The sequence below is a fragment of the Nansenia antarctica genome (assembly GCF_963989245.1).
Source record: "Nansenia antarctica genome assembly, chromosome: 6".
Lineage (NCBI taxonomy): Eukaryota > Metazoa > Chordata > Actinopteri > Argentiniformes > Microstomatidae > Nansenia > Nansenia antarctica.
In genome coordinates this window covers 42,501,061-42,521,541 of record NC_137676.1, presented here as the reverse complement: position 1 = coordinate 42,521,541, position 20,481 = coordinate 42,501,061, and the positions used below count along the sequence as shown (strand labels likewise).

Sequence of the window (20,481 nt, the reverse complement as noted above, 5' to 3'; positions counted from 1 at the left end):
AATTATAGCTAAAATAGGTATAAACTGCGCCTTCTAGGGGTTTAATGACGTGGTATATCCGGGGTGTGTCCGTGACCCGGACGCTGTGTCCGTGACCCGGATGCTGTGTCCGTGACCCGGATGCTGTGTCCGTGACCCGGATGCTGTGTAAATATAGCTGGACAGTGCAATTGCACGGGACGTAACGTGATCTCCCTCAGTGCATTCTTAACCATTGAGACGGTAAGGTCATGTTTTCTGCAGGGTCTGAGATCGCATATAATTTAAGAGATTATTAATGTACCTATGTTTTATTTGAATGTTTGATAAGTAAGATAGCTGTTTTGAGTTTCCCATTCATAGTATGTTAGTTTGGAACATATCACGAGTTTGTTAATGTGAGTTTTCTGTTGTTAACAATGATGGAGCTAACGTGAATGTCCATGTGTAACATCATTTTAGAATGTAGCTCGATGACCCTGCAAGTCCCGTGTCCAGAAATTGATGCACTGTTGTTCTGCAGGTAATATTATTATTGTTGTGTTATTATATGTCTGTTGTTCTGTTAGTAGACCGTATTGTATGAGGTTGGGTCTTCCACCTCGCTAGTTTGCAACACGCTCGCGGCTTACCTAGCAGTCAGGTAGCAGCCATTGTTGCACGTGGTGCGCATGCGTATTCCAAGTGCGTGGTTTTTCCATGCATTTGGATGTTATGATTTCTTGTTGTTGTTGTTAAATTGATACGACTATATGATCACACAAGTGAAGATTTATGTAGTCTACACATTTTGTATTTTTGTTTTATATTATTGTTATAATTTGTGTAGTGTGAGTGACTACTATATGGGTCAGTGCATTCTTAACCACTGAGACGAATGTAGCTCGATGACCCTGCAAGTCCCGTGTCCAGAAATTGATGCACTGTTGTTCTGCAGAATAAATGAACGTGAGCCATCCAGCTAAGAGTGATTCATGAAAAGATACACCCCGTCACATGTAGTAACATCAAATTGGAGCAATATAAATAATGAAATATCAACTCACAATGGTGCTTATTAGAACTCTTAACACACTTACATTCTGAAACTGCTGGTGTTTTCACATTCTGAACCAGCAACATTAATATGTAATATCAAACAGAGCAAGAACAACAAATAAATAAACAAATAAATCAAAGAATCAATAAACAAGTATATTCTGAAACCGCTGGTGTTCTTATTTACATTTTACATGACTCCACTGGGTCTGTCTGTCTGTCTGCCTGCTTGCCTGCTTGTCTGTCTGTCTGCCTGCCTAAGACATCTTACTTATTTTGCACTCTGCATCTTATTTACATTTTTGCACTCTGCAGCTTCTATCCACTTACCACTATCCTGGTGTCGTTTTTCATTGTCTTCTCGTTTCTTTTTTCTTTTTTGGTGACCAGAAATGTGCGATCGCTTCATGATTGCTGCTGACAGTTGAGAGGCAGCTAGAAGTCCATTTCAAGCTAGAAGGGGGCGGGGCCCCACTAGGGGGGTTTTGGGGCAGCGGCGTGGATACTGCCAATAGTGGTTACGGATATGGATGTCCGTGGTGTTATAGATCATATAATAACGCCGTAATTGCAGGGAATACTTTACCAAACTAGCTATTTCACAATGAAAAGTAGTTAAACTCTTAACTACCCTCATATTGTTTAGCTTGTCAAACTGTCCTTGGATGAATGTATGCGCAGCGCGAGCGCAGCGCAGCGAGAGCAGACTCAGAGCGACTGAACGCTGAATGCCATGATTTCCATTGAAAATACATTCATCCAAGGACAGTTTTAGTTTGACAAAAAGGCCCTTTTTGTTTGGTGGCCCCAAGCAATTGCCTTGGTTGCCTCTATGGACGGGGCGCCTCTGTGTCCGTGCATCCTTATTAAGAATATTACAGTGGCGACGAGTTGATGATATCGTAAAAACATTACAATTCTTGAAAAGAAAAAAAACTTGAACTTGAAAACTGACCAAGTGAACTACGGTAGAAGAAATAAGGAACCTGCGCCGTTTTTGTCAAGAAGTGAGTGCGGCTATCAACAAGTCAGCAAGCAACGTTGCCGCGGCATAGCGATGAAGTCATGGCTTTGATGGGCTCTGCTGCCCTCTGTTGGCGAAAGTGAACACTACTGAATATTCAGGTAAAATCGTTTCTACAAGGCAATATATATTTCTTTTCTTTTTTTTAAAGAAAAAAAAGACTACCGGTACTATTGGAAAAGTACCTGACTTTGATTCAACAAAGGAGGATTTTGAGTCTTATCTGGAACGTTTTGAGAGTTGGCTGGCTGCAAATGAAATAGAAAATGTGAAGAAAGCAAATGTGTTTATCAGTGTTTTGGGCCCAACTGAATATAGGCTGCTGAAAAGTCTTGCAGAGCCAAAGAAATGTGTGGAACTGTCTTATGCTGAGCTTACTAAAGCACTACCAGACCATTTCAAGCCTAAGCCCATTATAATTGCTGAACGCTTCAGATTCTATAAGCGTCACCAGAACCAAGGTGAAGCACTGGCAGACTACATCCTGGCCTTAAAACGGTTAGCTAGTTCATGTGAGTTTGGCCAGTTTCTGAATGATGCTCTCCGAGATCAGTTTGTGTGTGGTCTTGTAGTTTATTTGTACTTAATAATGGGCCTATATGTTTGCTATGAAGAAATGTCTCCTGACTGTGGGGTTAGGGCATGGTATTTATGACCTCCTGGCCTCTCCCCCTTGACCTGATAGGACCACTGGCTGTGACTGCATTTTGACTTTGTTTATAAGTAAGGGTGTGGGCTCTGGCCCTCGCTCTCTTCTCTCCCACCTCTTGACCAAGCAGCTCTCTCTCTCTCTCTCTCTCTCTCTCTCTCTCTCTCTCAGGCCGCTCCTCTCAGGCCCTCTCTCTCTCTCTCTCTCTCTCTCTCTGTGCCTGACCACGCAGCTCCTCTCTGTCCCTCTCTCTCCTCTCTCTCTCTCTCTCTCTCTCTCTGCCAGACCAGCGTCCAGCTTTGATGTCTGTATACTTTTGTATTTTGAATAAATGGTCTTAACCTGCTCAATAACTATTCTTCATTTTAGTAGCCAACAGGTTAGAAATATACAACAGTCTCACAGGTGAAGCCTATCACAGACGGCTTTTGACAGAAAAGGATCTGACATTCAAGAAAGCCTGTGATATTGCCCTGGGACTCGAGCTTGCCCACAAGGACACCATGGAGCTGTCGGAGCACTCAGAACGCCAGAAGGTTCACAAGGTACATGACTCAAGAAGTGCAAGACGTGCACCCAAAACGCAGTATGCATCGGACAAAGCAAAGCAAGGTTGTTATCGGTGTGGAAGAGATAATCACGGACCCAGTGACTGTAGGTTCATTAATGAGAAATGCCACAACTGTGGGAAGACAGGTCACGTGCAGAGGGTGTGTAAAAGTGCAAAACACACAGGAAGAACTCACAATGTGTCAGAGGAAGAGGAGGAAGGTGAAATTGAGACAGTTGAACTATTCAACATGTACACCGCTGAAGGACACAAAGAGGGAATATATGTAAAAATGGAGTTAGCTGGAAAACCAGTGAGTATGCAGTTGGACACAGGTGCTTCAGTTACCATAGTTCCGGAACATATCTACAGAGAACATCTGAAACAGTGCCCTCTCCAACCAGCTGCCGTCCGTCTCTCATCTTACACGGGGGACAGGATTCCTGTGTTAGGCCAGATACAGGTACCGGTCAAGTATGAAGGAAGAGAGTGGATGTTACCACTGCTCATAGTAAAAGGCGACAAGACAGCCTTACTTGGCCGCAACTGGCTGAAACAGATAAAGCTGAACTGGGCAGAAATCTTCAGTGTGAAAAATGACAAGCCAGTGAGTACACCTACACTCACAGCCCTGCTAGAGAAGCACAAAGGACTGTTCAAGGATGGCTATGGAAAGATGCAGGGTTTCCAAGCGAAGGTCAGAGTTCAAGAGGGAACCAATCCTAGGTTCCACAAGCTCCGCCCTGTTCCCTATGCTTTAAAGGAAGCTGTAGAGAAGGAACTAGAACGCCTGGAGAAGAATGGCATCATCTCAAAAGTGGATAGGAGCGACTGGGCTGCCCCTATTGTCGTGGTTCCCAAGAAAGACCGCAGTGTGAGGATATGCAGAGACTACAAGGTCACAATAAACCAGAGTATTCAGAAGGAAGAATACCCACTGCCAAACGTCGAGGATCTGTTCGCCACCCTAGCCGGGGGTAAGGTTTTCAGTAAGCTTGACCTGTCGTTTGCTTATCAACAGCTGATGCTAGACTCAGAATCGGAACAGTATCTAGTCGTCAACACCCACAAGGGGCTATACAAGTACCATCGTCTAGCCTATGGAATCTCAACAGCCCCTGCGATATTCCAGAAAACAATGGACCAGATCTTACATGGCATAGACAATGTGGTTTGTTTCCTGGATGACATTCTAGTGACAGCCCCCACATTGGAAAAACACATGGCTGTACTGGACAAGGTGATGAGCAAACTGGAAGAATGTGGCGTGAGAGTGAAACCGTCGAAATGTGAGTTCCTCAAAGACTCAGTGGAGTATCTTGGATACAAGATCGATAGCCAAGGTCAGCACCCAACAAACAGCAAAGTGGAGGCCATTGTCAGTGCACCAGCACCCACTAATGTCTCTGAGCTAAGATCATTTTTGGGTCTCCTTAACTACTATGGCAAGTTTGTAGCAAACCTGTCAACGATTCTGCACCCCCTTCACCAACTACTGCAGACTGATACCAAATGGACATGGTCCTCACAATGTGAAGAGGCTTTTCAGACCTGCAAACAGCGCCTACTACAGAGCAAGTGGCTCGCGCACTACGACCCTGAGAAGAAGTTGAGACTGGCGTGTGATGCTTCTCCGTATGGAGTTGGGGCCGTCATATCACATGTCCTACCCTCAGGCGAAGAAAATCCAATTGCTTTCGCCTCACGAACCCTCACACCCAGTGAGCAAAATTATGCTCAAGTTGAAAAAGAGGCTTTGAGCATAATCTATGGAGTGAAGAAATTTCACAAGTATATGTATGGAAGAAAGTTCCAGTTGCTGACACATCACAAGCCTCTCCTGGTCATTCTAGGACCTAAATCAGCTGTTCCGACATTGGCTGCTCTCCGCATGCAAAGGTGGGCTCTGATCCTGTTAGCCTACGACTATAACATTGAATATAGAAAATCAGGTGACCATGCCAATGCAGATGCTTTATCAAGGTTACCATGCAACAGTGACTCAGGTGGTCAAGATGATGCAGCTGTTTTCCAGATCTCACTCATCGAAGAGTTGCCACTATCTGCGTCAGACATAGCAGAGGAAACCAGACGAGACCCGGTCCTATCAAAGGTGATGGACTTAACACTGGCAGGCTGGCCAGCATATGTGAGTGACCCTTACCTTCGTCCCTACACAGATAAGAAAGACCAACTCTCTACTGATAGGATGTTTACTCTGGGGATCTAGAGTAGTGGTGCCACCCAAGTTCAGGAAGAGATTGCTCACAGATCTACATGAGGGTCATCCAGGGATCACTCGGATGAAAGCTCTTGCCAGGAGTTATCTGTGGTGGCCTGGGCTCGACCAGGATATACAGCAGTGTGTCAGTCAGTGTTCTCCCTGTGAAGCAGTCCGAAGCAAGCCTGCTGCTGCGCCCCTCTATCCGTGGTCCTGGGCTACTGCACCATGGGAGCGTATTCATGTGGATTACACTGAAATAAACAAACAGCACTTCCTGGTGGTCACGGACGTTCACTCAAAGTGGATGGAGGTGTTCCCTACTCAGCTGATGACAGCTGAGAAGACCATCGACCTACTGAGAGCCTCAAATGGAGCAGCTGAAAGAGCTGTGCAAATCTTCAAGAAGGCTTGGACTAAGCAGGAGGTTCAGGCTGTGCCCACTCACCAGAGGCTTGCCCGCTTCTTGTTCAGCTACCGAAATACCCCCCACACAGTGACTGAATGTACACCAGCTGAACTGTTCCTCAAACGCCAACCCCGCACCCGCCTGACACTACTGAAGCCAGACCTGTCAAACACTGTAGTTAAGCATCAACTACAGCAGAAGAAGGCCCATGACAAGCACTCAAGGCCTGTCAGACACTTCAGTGAGGGGGAGAGGGTGAAGGTCTGTGATTTCCGCCATCCCAAGCGCCTGTGGAACTCAGGTGTTATCCTACACCGTAAAGGCCCTCTAACCTACACCGTACAGGTGGGTCATCGCCAAGTCAGCGTGCACGTGGATCATCTGCTGAGGTCTAACGTTCCTGCCGACGCAGACAAGGATATCAACAACGACCCAGGGAACTTCGAATCACATAATTTGAATTGCTCAATTTGATTTTTTTTTTAAACTTTGAATCACATAATTTGAATTTGTATTGTTTAACTTGAATAACTGAATTGAATACAAATTCAAATTATGTGATTCAAAGTAAAAAAAAAAAATCAAATTGAGCAATTCAAATTCAACGTCAGTAATTCAAATTCAAAGTCAGTAATTCAGATTCAGATTCTAGTGGCACAGATCTCTGCCCATAGGTGCAGTCTCCATGAATTCTGAAATTGTTGGTCAGCCAACAATGTGCAATGTAGCCTATTTGTAATCACTACACATGATCTCCATCTATCTAGATATGTGACATATCTACAGATTAAATTCTTTTTCGTATATCTCGCATTTGTAATATTAGTGTTTGTGTGTGTTGTGTGCATTGATATGGTTTAGAAACTGTCAAAAACGATTTAACAACATTCTAAGACGTTGCAATCGTGAACACCCTTATTGAAAGCAGAAGTGATGTAAAACCTGTGCGTCAAGTGTTGGTCCTGAAGACGCAAAATCTTATCTAGAGACGGAGTTTGTTTTTAACACATACTTGTCATTTTGGGCCTATATTCTCATAATTTACGGGACGATTCGGCTACTTGTCTGTTAGAAACGGATTTAAACAATCCCCTATCTGAAATCGGCCTCAGTTCCGGAACAAGTTAGCTAGCTAGCTATTTTTAGCTCATTGTATCTTATGAACATGTCCATGTAGTTAGCTAGCTACAGGCGGGTTAAGGGCTTAAACATATTCCGTTTGAAAACGTTGTGCAGCCACAGGCACAAGTCAATGGCGTGCACTTTGGAAAAGGTTCTCGGCGATGCTCGCACTCTTCTAGAGAGGCTCAAAGAGCACGACACGGCAGCAGAGGGTCTCATTGAGCAGTCAGGACTACTGAGCCAGAGGGTTCACGGTATGAGAGAGGTGGGGAATGCCCTCCCAGACAAGGTAAATGGCTAGATAACTATAGCTGTATGTATACGCAAGCATGTTTGATGGCATTTAGATGAATGAACACCTTGAAAGTCTGACGGTCTTTTCCCCCCTCAGTACCTGGTGGAAAGTTCTGCTATTCAGGAGTTGTCCAAGTACAAGCCTCACGTCCTTCTAACGCAGGAGAATACTCAAATAAAGGAGCTTCAGCAAGAGAATAAAGGCAAGGAACAATGCACATTCAATTCGTATTCATCAGAAGACGTTGTTGCACACTTGACATTATTGCATTACTGCTATTGTCACTTTTTAAATGACTATTATATTGTATGTTGTTGACCTGTTGTTGTTGAACGAAGAGCATGATCCCAAAGCGTTTCACTGTCAATCATGTCTATTACGGCCGTATCCGATGTACATGACAAATAAAATGTGATTTGTTTTATTTTCTTTCTGCAGAACTGTGGCTATCTCTCGAGGAGCATCAGTATGCTCTGGAGCTGATAATGGGTAGATACCGCAAGCGGATGCTACAACTAATGATGGAAAAGAAGGATCTGGATACAAAGCCTGTGCTCAGCCTCCATGAGGACCATGCTAAGGTACACAACATTAAGTGTGCTTGCAGTAGCAAGCAACACTTATTGTTATTGTACATTATATATTATTAAGTGTCACACCCGAATCCCACAACTCCACCCCTGGGTGAGCTAGAGAAACGCGGTGTTCGCAGGGGGGTGCAGGAGAGTGGCCCAGGTGTAGGGGGCTGGCCCAGAGGCCACTGAACTGCCCCCTACTGGTTGTGAGGGGCAAGCACACGTAGCAATTTCCACAGGAATTGTCCCTGTCTAGTGTGCTTGCTACTGCAAGGCACACTTATTGTTATTGTACATAGTACATATATATTTATTTATTATTATAGTAACATTTGCACCGGCTACTCGTCCCACAGCTTTGGCACTAGGTAGACATGAGACATAAAAACGTGCAATTCGTTCCAACTCGCGTTGCTATTGTCCAACTGAAGGTTACGACATACGGTTCTCCCACAATTTGACTTTTTGTGGACACAATTTCCCATAGGGATGAATGGTGGAATTTCCAACTGTCACAGTGAACAACATCGTTTTTTAAAATTAATGTTTTACACATTTTATAACTTGCTTGCATGGCTACAATTGTGGGTCTATATTCACAATTTTTACAGCAAAACGTTGAGGGACTCACTGTCACTGAAAATATCAACATATATAGATCCTGCCATTAATAGTTTTGGACTTTGAACCGTTTGTTTCAGACCCCGTAAGACACAAAAAACAATGAGCTCAGAGTGGGTTGTATAGTGACGAACAGTTCCAATAGAAAAATACACACACACACACACACACACAATAAGTCTAATGTTCGAATAGGCTTGTTCATCTTCAAAAGCAGCGTAGCTCATCTAGTTGTGGAGAGAGAAAGACAGCGATGCTGAGCTGGGAGGTGCATTGCTGGTCTTGGCCTGGTCTATCTGGTCCAACCAGGGCTTTAACTTGTATCATCGAGGTCCAGCTTACCCTTTTCTAGACATAGCTGAGTCAATCAATTTAATTTTGTAATGAAATAATTTATTAATATTGCAATATCTTTTCAATGCTTAAATATGCTTTATCGGTGAAGTCGGTTTAAAAAGTCTGGATCTTAGCCGCTTGGAACTCAAGATGGGATGTGGCCAGATTTCTGTGCAGCCTCCTCTGCCCACTGAGCCTCCTCATGTAGCATGTTGTGGATGGATGAGATGGGACGTTCACCTGGAGGGAGGGAGAGTAAATATCAGTAACAGTAACTGTAACAGCTAATGGGGATCCATAGAAATAAACACACAGACTCACGTATTATCTGCTTCTGGTCCTCATGGGCAGCGACAGCCAGAATGGAGGCAGGGAGAGGCTCCTGGTCCTGGACATGGACAGCAGGCTGCTGGGCCTGTGGAATGGCAGCCACGAAGAATCCAGGTGGGGGAGCAACTTGGTAGAGGTTGATGTCTGGGTTGGGAACGGTGCAGACACTGGCCATCCTCTGCATGTGCTGGTTGGTTGTGTGAGTCTGGCGCTCCTCCTTGCGCTGGGCCAGGGCCACGTTCTGTGCAGCCTCCTCAGCCCACTGGGCCTCCAGCACAGCGACATCTAGCATGTTGTGGATGGGTGAGATGGGACTCTCACCTGGAGGGAGGGAGAGTAAATATCAGTAACTGTAACAGCTAATGAGGATCCATAGAAACAAACAAATAGACTCAGGACGCTTTCTCAAGGCCTGGGTAGCTGAGAGGGAAGATAATCATAATCAAATATATTTATGGCAAATCTTTGGATAGTGGTCTTGTCTCTATGTGCAGGGTGGCTTCATTAAATATACTGACCTTTGTGCGGAGAGGTGAGAGCCAGCTGGTTGGTCCAACATGGGGCAGCACAGTTCTGGGCCTGTGGAATGGCAGCCATGAAGAATCCAGGTGGGGGAGAAACCTGGTAGAGGTTGATGTCTGGGTTGGGAACAGTGCAGAGGCTGGCCATCCTCTGCATGTGCTGGTTGGTGCTGTGAGCCTGGCCCTCCTTGTTGCGCTGGGCCAGGGCCACGTTCTGTACAGCCTCCTCAGCCCACTGGGCCTCCAGCACAGCGACATCTAGCATGTTGTGGATGGATGAGATGGGACTCTCACCTGGAGGGAGGGAGAGTAAATATCAGTAACAGTAACTAACAGCTAATGGAGATCCATAGAAACAAACAAATAGACTCACATATCATCTGCTTCTGGTCCTCATGGGCAGCGACAGCCAGAATGGAGGCAGGGAGAGGCTTTTGGTCCTGGACATGGACAGCAGGCTGCTGGGCCTGTGGAATGGCAGCCATGAAGAATCCAGGTGGGGGAGCAACCTGGTAGAGGTTGATGTCTGGGTTGAGAACGATGCAGACGCTGGCCATCCTCTGCATGTGCTGGTTGGTTGTGTGAGGCTTGCGCTCCTCCTTGCTCTGGGCCAGGGCCACATACAGGGGCTTGGTGGCCGAGATGCGGCCGTTCATCTCAGTCACAGCCTTGGTGGCCGCCTCAGGGGAGGAGAAGCACACAAAGCCAAATCCCTTGCTGCGTCCACCCTCCATCATCACCTTTGCACTGGTGATCGTTCCAAAGTGGGAGAACTCCTTGTGCAGCTGCTCATCATCCAAGCGGTCATGCAAGTTCTTCACATACAGGTTGACACCCTGGTAGAGAGAAACCCTGTTTAGTGAGATGTTTTTCATCCCTCAAATACATCAACAATGTTTACCATGACTATCCCCTTATTTTACTTATACAGTATATGTATATTTCTTTCATAAACACACACCTGGTATCTGCAGCCCTGCTTTATCTGCTCAAACTGCCGCTTCAGCACAGTCTGGCGCTCTTCTCTCTTCAGGGCACGGCCCACGTAGATCCATCTCCCATTTATCTCCTGGCCATTCATCTCATCAATGGCTCTCTTGGCATCCTCATGCCTTTCGAAGTTGACAAATCCAAAACCCATGGATTTACCAGCGCCATCAGTCATGACACGGACGCTCAGGGCTGGTCCAAATCTTTCAAACCTCTCCTTAAGGCGTTGGTCATCCATATCCTCTCCAAAGTTTTTGATGTAAATATTAGTGAACTCTCGAGCCCTGGATCCAAGTTCAGCCTCTCGTTCATCGCAAGATTTGAAGTGTCCAATAAACACTTTTCTGCCACTCAATAACATGCCATTGAGTCTCTTAATAGCTCTCTCAGCGGCCTCCTGGGTATTATACTGCACAAAGCCAAAGCCTTTAGAGCCATTCTCATCAGATGCTACCTTGCAGGAAAGGATGTCCCCAAACTCAGAGAACATGTCGTAGAGGTGCTTACTGTCAAAAGTCTTCACTAAATTCTTGATGAAGATGTTGCCGACCCCACTTTTCCTCAGAGAAGGGTCAAGCTGAGACCACATGATGCGCATAGGTCTTCCATTAACGTCATCAAAGTTCATGGTGTCCAGGGCACGCTCTGCGTCAGCTTGCTGGTGAAAGTTGACAAAGGCATACCCAAGAGATCGGCGTGTTATCAAATCCCTGCACACTCTTATAGAGATGATTGGACCAGAAGGGCTGAATTTCTCATGCAGCATTCCCTCAGTGGAGTCCCTGTGGAGATCTCCTACATACAAGGAGGCCATCGATTGAATAGACGCACTAGGATTCATGTCTGCTGACTGTAAGATTGGAAAAAGTTTGGAAAAGTGTGTGAAACAAATAACTGTCTATCTATCTAGCTCTTCACAGAGGACTTGCAGGTAAATGAACAGCATGTGTACTGCAGATGGATTCTAGAACTTTGTTATGTCATCACACTGTGAGATTCTTAATGACTGGATGTGATGTATGTAATGTTTTAGAAGAATTCTAACTTCAGTCATTGTTACATCACAGACCATAGCCAGGGTCCATTTAGAGGCCCTTAAGCATGTCTTTCCCAGAGAGAGAGAGTTGACCATATTACACATAGCTGCAACATTTGCAGGAAAAGCACTATGCAAATAAAAAGTTATTATTATTATTATTATTATTATTATTATTCTTATTATTATTATTATTATTATATTAATCACAAGTCATTTCACAGCAATCGGACTGGTTGAATTATGGCTCAAAACCACCAAGGTCATGTCCTCTGTGTGTCTCAATGGGAGCTACAGTCCTGGTCCATCCATGTTGGCAGAGCCTTCTGAAAAATCATTTCATAGAACACTTTGAAAGAAGTTGAAACATTTGAAACAATGTAACTATTTATTGAACTAATAGATATTTCTTTGTTCATTCTCTAAACAACAAGTTGAATTCAGCACTTTTTCAAATGTTTAAATAACTTTAACTTTCCTACACATAACTGTGTAGACAGAGAGCTTCAGATGTAAGACTGACAAACAGTCAGATATTGCTTCCAGCTGTTTTACTTTTTCTTTTCAGTAAACCTCATTATGGTTTATGGATACCCAAGTATATCAAAGTTAGCGTTGTTTTGGGGCCCAAAATACCATAACTGTCCCATCTCACTGCTGTGTAATACTGATATAACTACATCTCACTGCTGTGTACTACTGATATAACTACAGTAAACTGTGTAATACTGATATAACTACATCTCACTGCTGTGTAATACTGATAACTACAGTAAACTGTGTAATACTTAGAGATGCTCCGATCAGGGTTTTTGGTGCCGATCACCGATCACCGATCACTGGAATCAGTGATCTGCCGATCCGATATCACCGATCACCGATCACAGCGTCGAAAATGGCAATTGAAGCATTCTATTTATTGTGTAGCATTATTTATGTTTTTAATTATTCTTAACACCATTGACATTGTATATTAAGTATTCAAATGAAATTAGGAGATGAGAAAGTATCATGAATTGACAACCATCTGTTTTATTGAATTCACAACCACCTGTAGCTTACTTCAGGAAAAACAAATAAAATGTGAAAATGAAAATCATAATAAATAAAATGTACACTGTCACATCAAATGTGCAACATTCCACTCGAATGAGAGGAACTAGGGGCTCTTAGAGAACTTGGAGCTTATACTGTAGCTTTCCTGAGGAACAATAAACATACCCAAACTAAACTGCAACATAAACAGGCTATAGCCAAATATAAAATACTGTTTCAAGTCAGTCAGTTTCAAGTCATATTTAGGAGGAGATAAGACAGCAAGTCAGCAATAATCAATAAAACAAAAAAACAAAACATTGCACCTAAGGAGATTTCAGACTCAAACCTTACTTAAGCAGCATCACTGGCAGATTAGCCTTGAGAAATACAAGCATCTCAGCGTTTTTGGCACTCAGCCTGTTCCTCTTATCATCTCATATGTCCTGCTATGCTGAAAAGTCGCTCGCTAGGTGCACAGAGGAAGACCTAAAACTCGCGCGCTAATAGTTGTTGTTGCTATGGACCTTAGTCTAGCTTAGTGACTTCCTGCTCGCGGGGTCACATGACGTCGCTGAACACTACCTACACTACGCTCGTGAAGTCGCGCTGGAACTCTGACCAGCACTCGTGGAACGCCTCTCGTCCAATCAAAGCACTCGGTCCCTTTATGACGTCGAGCCCAGTGTGCGCTTCGGCGCTCTCGGAGCGAATCGACGAACGCAGCAAATGCCGTATGATATTCGTGGTATTGAAAGTCCTTGCGTGCGTTCCTCCGCGAGGAATTTCTTTTGAGCAGACATTACAAACTGCATATTTGTTGTCTCTTTCCGACACTGTGTAATATTTCCAGACTGGCGGCGCCATTTTGTAAACTGATCGGTCGTGTTTGATCGGCCGTTTTGAGAACTCCGATCAAAACCGATCAAGGCCATATCGGCCGATACCGATCGGCGCCGATCAGATCGGAGCATCACTAGTAATACTGATATAACTACAGTAAACGGATGCTTGGTAAAGTCTGTCAGTGCTGCTCCACAAGGGATGTGTTAATAGTCTCCATGATGGAGGCTGAAGCTCCATACTGACAAAGGCTGACAGTTTACATGGTGACAGTGGCTGTAGCTGGTCTGCATGGGGAAGGTGAATGCTGGTCGCCATAGTGATGGAGACTATGGTTGGTGTCCATAGTGATGGAGACTATAGTTGGTGTCCATAGTGATTGAGACTATAGTTGGTGTCAATAGTGACTCAGAGGTCTCTGATGATGTTGCCCTTGAGGCAGATGTCGTCTCCTTGGCTGAAGACCTGCAGACGCAGCACAAGAGTACACACAGAACCGGGAACGCGCATACAGCACTGAACAACATTCGTAGAATATAAACTTGTGACTGACAGTCACATACATACATACACACACACACACACACACACACACACACACACACTGAAAGATTATCAGCTCATCAATACGAAGTAGGCCTACATGAGAGTACATGCACAAAACGGGCTAACGTTACTCATTAACTGTTTACACAACAGCGTCAGTCAAATCACAGTGTGACAGTCAGATGGAGCATTAGGTAAACAACCAACAGCAAGGTAATGCATATTATCTGAGAAAAACAACGTTTACCTTTGATGACATCGACATGAGCCCTGTTTACCCGTACCTCCGCCGTTCTGTTCGTGATGATTTTAGATTATTTTTGCACCGCACATATTGCCCTGTAATAGCATGCGACCACAGCTCCCTTGTGTCTCGTATTGTCCAAATGTTCCCTGAATTTTAGCTGCATGTTTTTCCAGCATGTAAATCCGTTGTCTATAAAAATTCGACTCCAATTCTTTTCCCCTGCCAATATTGTGTCGTTGTTAAAACAAAATGTCCTGCTAAATTCAGACCAATTACAAGCCCCGCGGTGGCGTAGCGGTCTAAGCACTAGCCACTAGTGCAAGCTGCCCACCGGGGACTGGGATCGAATCCCGGTCTCGCCAGACCCGGATATGGCCGAGGCACACAGGGAGCGGCATATTGAGCGGACAAGGATCCGTCGCGCAACAGCGCCCCCGGGGTGCCGGAATAACGGTGCTGGGCTCGAGGAGCCAGTCAGCTAGTCTGCCTGGCGATCTCCTCTGGGGCTGCCGGCCACGGGGTCGTGCGGCGGATACTACGCAATAGGCAGGGGATAGATAATTGGATGCTAGGTTGGGTTCAATTGGATACCAAATTGGGTGAAAAAGGGATAAAATCTGAAGAAAAAAAAAAACAAACAAAAAAAAACATTCAGACCAATTACAAAACTGTTTTGCAAGCGTGTCGCCTCGCGCATGTTGAGAGCGATTCAGTCTCGATTACGTGAACTGAGTGGAACTTTGACAGGCGATGTCACGTGCGGTTGACTGTTGCATGTAACGTCCATTTCGGACACCAGGGGGCGAGAGAGGAAGGAACCGAAATCTCCGTTGCAATTCGGTTCGGTAGGTACCGAATGTAAAGTAACCGGTACCATACCGGTACCGGTTTTCGGTACCCAACCCTAGTTAAAGCGCCTGGCCAGTAAGCAGGAGGTTGCAAGTTCGAATCTCCGCTCACCAGGGGATGCAAGGGGGGGCAAGCACACTTCACAAAAAGGAATTGACCCAGTCTAGTTTACTTATTTATTATTATAGCAAGATTTGCACCGGCTACTTGTCCCACAGTTTTGGCACTAGGTATGAATGAATGAATGAATGAATGAATGGTCTTTATTGTCATTGCTACAGTACAGGTACCAAACAACGAAATTTAGGAGGGGTGGCTCCCCTGGTGTTAGGAAAGAAAAAAAAACACTTTTTAAAAAATCACAAGAAGGGAAGGAGCTGGTTTACATAAATAAAGGCTATGTACACTATCCACTGTACTATACTGTACAGATAGACGACTAGGGTTGTCATATTGCACAATAGTGTTATTGCACATTTATTTAAAGTGTCGCAGTTTGCAGGCTTGAAATGTACATATTTTAGGTAGACATGAGAGGTGTCATAGCGTGCGGCTCGTTCCAACTCGCCTTGCTATTGCGTGGTGGAAGGTTACGGCATACAGTTTACCCACAATTCCTCGTTTTGTGGAGAAGAAATCGGGAAAGTGCTGTGTCCCTTGTTGTATAAATAGATCCGAGTCTAAAAAACGATTGAACTGTCATTCTACCGCTGTAGTACACTGGTACTCTGGTGCAGGGAATTTCTGGTTTGGAACCGGAAATTGCTAAACGTCACGTTTGACGTCAGACTTAACAACCGAATAGACACGCGGATTTCGCGGGTGGTGCAGGGTGGTGACCCACTCACACTCACTCACTCACTCACACACACACACACACACACACACACACACACACACACACACACACACACACACACACACACACACACATAGACACAATTGGACTTTTTGTGGAGAAAAAACCCCATAGAAAATGAATGATGGAATCTTGACAACAGTGTGGAGAGGCACTGAGAAGAACAATTTAAAAATATGTTTTGTCATAGCAACGACCAACTGCCACTTAACTCTTAAAGCCAATGCACACGGCGTGCGATAATCGAATGTTGTCGTGCGACAATATCGCATCGCACGCCGTCGTGTGAATTGCGATGCAAAATTGTCGCAGGACAACATTCGATTCTCCATTCACACCCACTCACTTCGGTGGTGTGAATTGAGAATCGAATGTTGTCGTGCCACAAAATCGCGCGCCGTGTGCATTGGGCTTTACAGGTGTCCCACTGATCTAGATCCAACAAGAAAGGGTAAGAGAGAGAGAGAGAGACAGAGAGGGAGAGAGAGACACACACACACACACACACACACGCCCGAACCCCACAACTTGGCCTCTGGGTGAGCTAGAGAAACGCGGTCTTCGCCGGGGGGGTGCAGGGGAGTTAGCTAGTTAGCTAGCGCTAGTTACATAGTGCTAGTTCGCTAGGTTACACACACCCGAATCCCACAACTTGCCTTTTTTTTGGTGGTACACATTGAAGATACACTTGAAACGGAACAGAATAGTCTTCAAGTCTTATATTTGCTCTTTTGTGAAATATTTGCTGTATTTGAATGTAGTCCAGGATAACCTTTTTTTCCAGGGTTGAGGACAGTAAATGTATGTAAATGTTTTGTTATAAATACTAGAATTACATACATCATTTGAATTTGGATTCTTCTTTCATTCAGGAAGTGCAAAGCCAACTGGAGCGGATATGTGAGATGGGTCAGGTGATGCGAAGAGCTGTCCAGGTGGATGATCAGCACTACTGCTCTGTGCGAGAGAGACTGGCCCAGCTAGAGGTAAACAAATGACATTAGTAATCAAGCAAATGACAATGTCAACATACACCAATGCATATCTATAATAGTTATTATTAGGCCTAATTAGTTTTTACAGTACGTTTTTTTTCTCCAGTCACTGACTGCAATTTCATTATGCTGCCGTTTTTCATCCATGTAGATTGAAAACAAGGAGCTGCGGGATTTACTGACCATCAGTAAGAGTTCTGTGAGGGCGTCGAAGGAAGACTCCAGCCAACCGGCAACGGAGGAAGAACCCCAACCAGGGACCAATCAGTGATGGAATCCATAGAGGAATGTAGATTGTGGGTGGGGATAGAAAAGTCCCTCAGGGCCAGGAGGCAGGACTGATTGCATCTTCACCTCAGGTCAACCCCCTTTTTTGTTGTGAAAGTCCACATTTTGTTTTGTGGTTTATCAGATGTATCCTCATAGGAGCAGAAGCACGGTACCAACACAGACAAGAAAGAAGAAGCCACTTGTTTGTGTATGGCAACTGTTTCTCTTGGAAAGAGAACCTTGTGCAGATAGTTTTAAGAGCTTGAAACTGTATTAGCCAAAGAGACCTACATTTGCCTCTTGGGTTTCAGTGTCTCTGTTCAACATCTTGCAACATGTCATTTTTGCTATCAATTTACAAACTAAATATGATTCTTCACTGTAAGTGATGTTGCGCTGTCCAAATGCAAGCTTTATTGTTTTCCTAACCCTGAGCTGTGGACATCTCCAGATGTTTTAGTCAAATCAGTTTAGTCTGACTGTCAGCCTCACTTGCTTGTATCTGAGTGTAACAGCACATAATCTGTATGTAATTTTATGCCGCTTTAGGACTGTTTGATACATTTTGTCAATGTCTGTTTGTAGAATAACTATGTAACATAATAGAGTGTAACATGTTTTAGTCTTCAGCATTTGAATGCTGGTGGGTCTTTAGCCAATGCAACCCGCCTGACCTACACCCTTTATTTGTATGGTATCCTTGGCTTCACTGTTTGAGAAATACTTTCCCTTTTTACAATCCAACAGCTAGACTCATTGTTGGCAAGTTGTATATTGTTATCTCAGGAAAAATATATTGTCATAATAATTGCAAAAGAAAGCTGTAATTATTGCTATTATGAGCACATTTATTGATGTGGTAATGGTGTGTCAAATAGATAGTATTCATTAAAAACGATACATTATTCAATTGAATTTTGATACTGATATTTGGTGTATTGTTGCATCGATTAATCGGCATTTAGAAATGCACACTTGGACCCTTGTAGCCCTACAGTCATCATCACCATCAATCAACCTGATCGGAGTTAAAAGACGATTGAAAACGCCATTGGAATCCGCACTTCCGTACTCCAGTAAGAAACACGTCACGGCGTGAGTACGTACAAACCAGCTCCGTCGCTAGATGGCGACTTCAGTCTATCGCGAGACTGTGGCTGACGACAGTCATTGACCAGCTCGGTTTGACATTTGACAACCACCAAAAACAACATCATGTCTGAAAAGGAGATGGGACGAAAGTTGGATCGGTGCCTCGCAGATAGTGCCGTGAAACTTGGTAATTAAACCCTACAGTTTGAGTTTTCTTTCAGAACTTAAGTTCGTTGCAGTCTCAGTCTGCATTATCACTGACGAGACAGCTTGCTACTGAGAGCTATCACTGGGCTGCATTGCTACCAGAAGGTCTGGCTAAGGACAAGTATCACTAGCTGCTAGCATATAGGCCAGGACAACAACCCCGCCTGGCTTCTGGCTCCTTCTATCACCACCTAGCTAGTACGTACTTAATCGTTGTTTAACCCGGGTGGCCTGCAAGCTGTCTCTCATGACTGACTGCCTACAGTCATTGCCGCCAGACTGATTGACAGTTGCATCCAGCTAGTCACATAGCTTGTATGAAGGTTGTGCATTTCCACTTTCTCTGCCCTGTCCCAGTATGTATGAGCTACTGTCTCAGAGAGAGAGAGGGAGGGAGAAACACATCTCATTAATGTGAGAGGGATCCAGAGCTGTAATATACCTAATCATATTCATCTTACTACTACTCTGTTCTGTGAAGGAAGGTACATTTTGGCATTGATTGTGCCATGCTTCATTGTAGCCTTACCTATTAATTGGCAATAGTTCAGATATGCCACTTCCAGCCCTGGGGTGCTGCAGTGCAACCAGCACTCTGCTGTCTGCCTCAATTCTGTGTGAATCTGATTCTTTTTCCTTTTCTCCCCTGATTTTAGGTGCTGGACTGGGCTTAGGAATTGTGTTTTCTGTGGTATTCTTCAAACGTAAGTACACTGCTTTCAGAGCGGGTTCTAGAATGGTGATGCAGACAGATGAAGCAAAGGATTTACAGTTTGCGGAGTAGCAAGCCACTGCAGCTTTGAAAAAAATATAGATCTGCAGATCTATCACAGACGGGACTGTATTTATGCAGATGCATTTATGTAAAAAAAAAAAATACAGTAGCTTATATAAATGTTTTTATCCACAGGACGCACATGGCCGATTGCATTTGGGTTAGGAACAGGGATTGGCATGGCCTACTCAAACTGCCAGGCTGACTTGAGATCACCATATCTACTGCTCAAAAATACAGTTAAGGTTAGTAAATACATCCACAGTTCCACACACTACACAATGAGGCACACGCCAATGCATTGTATATCTAATCTGACTGAAGTTCAATACCCATACATGCATTGTATAATCATGTTGTGTTTTTGGCCATAGGGATATGCATCTTAATAATTTTTTCTTTATTTTTGTTATCTTCCCCTCACAGGAGCAGTAATCACATATCAAGCAAGTCTTTTTTTCCTCCCTTTTGTTCTTTTTTTGGTGCCCATCATTTGCACTGGCCTCCATTCAGACTGTCTTTCTGTGGGCTGACCCCCCCTATATGTTCAGTATCATTTCTATGTGCCTCAACAGGACAGTCTGTTTTTCAGTAATAAAAGAATCATAAAATCATGAAAATTGAAGTATTTGTTTCCTCCCGAGTTGAAAGATTAATGAGATATGTTGTGTTATCAATGCAAAAGAGTGAAATGAGAAATGTAGCTAACGATACAATGTTGCTATTCATTTGAGAAAACATAAACACTGGATTTGGAATGGAGGCAAATTTGCCCAGTTTCATCTTGTAAGTACTCATTAGCACTCAAGTGCCCGATGACTGAGCTGGCTAATTTGCCTTGTCTTAGAACTCATTGAGAACAGTGTCATAGAGTCTGCATAATTGTCTGATACAAAATGTTTTTGTCAGCCTTGACTGTCACTTATCTATTATGAAGACACATTTCAGGGTCGTATACCCTCTACAATTGTTTTAATTTAATTTATTGTCTTAAATCAAGACAATTCTTTAATTATAAAGATAATACAAAATGGTCATGGCTATTTGGCCATCTTCAAACATCAAAT

At 44.1% G+C, this 20,481-nt stretch overlaps 3 protein-coding genes across 3 annotated transcripts; 2 read left to right on the top strand and 1 right to left on the bottom strand.

Annotated features, from left to right (window-relative positions):
- The first annotated feature begins 6,845 nt into the window (after positions 1–6,845).
- Positions 6,846–18,178, top strand: sike1 (suppressor of IKBKE 1). Its single transcript, XM_080534992.1, has 5 exons — positions 6,846–7,281; positions 7,384–7,489; positions 7,726–7,868; positions 16,948–17,061; positions 17,222–18,178. Exons 1-5 carry the CDS (start codon positions 7,123–7,125, stop codon positions 17,339–17,341), a joined length of 642 nt encoding a protein of 213 aa, XP_080391118.1. The 5' UTR covers positions 6,846–7,122; the 3' UTR covers positions 17,342–18,178.
- LOC308159627 (polyadenylate-binding protein 1-like) lies at positions 8,965–11,501 on the bottom strand (the record flags this gene model as incomplete). The annotated part of the gene is made up of 4 exons (XM_080533446.1): positions 8,965–9,059; positions 9,668–9,728; positions 10,078–10,506; positions 10,632–11,501. The coding sequence occupies 4 exons, from the start codon at positions 11,499–11,501 to the stop codon at positions 8,965–8,967; spliced, it is 1,455 nt and encodes a 484-aa protein (XP_080389572.1).
- A 308-nt stretch (positions 18,179–18,486) lies between the features above and the next one.
- On the top strand, positions 18,487–19,981 carry micos10 (mitochondrial contact site and cristae organizing system subunit 10). The gene is made up of 4 exons (XM_080534995.1): positions 18,487–18,619; positions 19,296–19,343; positions 19,550–19,659; positions 19,841–19,981. The coding sequence occupies exons 1-4, from the start codon at positions 18,556–18,558 to the stop codon at positions 19,847–19,849; spliced, it is 231 nt and encodes a 76-aa protein (XP_080391121.1). The 5' UTR covers positions 18,487–18,555; the 3' UTR covers positions 19,850–19,981.
- Positions 19,982–20,481: the final 500 nt, after the last annotated feature.

Coding starts and splice junctions, on each gene's coding strand:
- sike1 (XM_080534992.1), top strand. CDS start 7,123: ATGGCGTGCACTTTGGAAAAGGTTCTCGGCGATGCTCGCACTCTTCTA. Junction 7,490..7,725: donor GCTTCAGCAAGAGAATAAAG/GCAAGGAACAAT, acceptor TTCTTTCTGCAG/AACTGTGGCTATCTCTCGAG. Junction 17,062..17,221: donor AGAGACTGGCCCAGCTAGAG/GTAAACAAATGA, acceptor TCATCCATGTAG/ATTGAAAACAAGGAGCTGCG.
- micos10 (XM_080534995.1), top strand. CDS start 18,556: ATGTCTGAAAAGGAGATGGGACGAAAGTTGGATCGGTGCCTCGCAGAT. Junction 18,620..19,295: donor AGATAGTGCCGTGAAACTTG/GTAATTAAACCC, acceptor CCCTGATTTTAG/GTGCTGGACTGGGCTTAGGA. Junction 19,344..19,549: donor TTCTGTGGTATTCTTCAAAC/GTAAGTACACTG, acceptor TTTTATCCACAG/GACGCACATGGCCGATTGCA.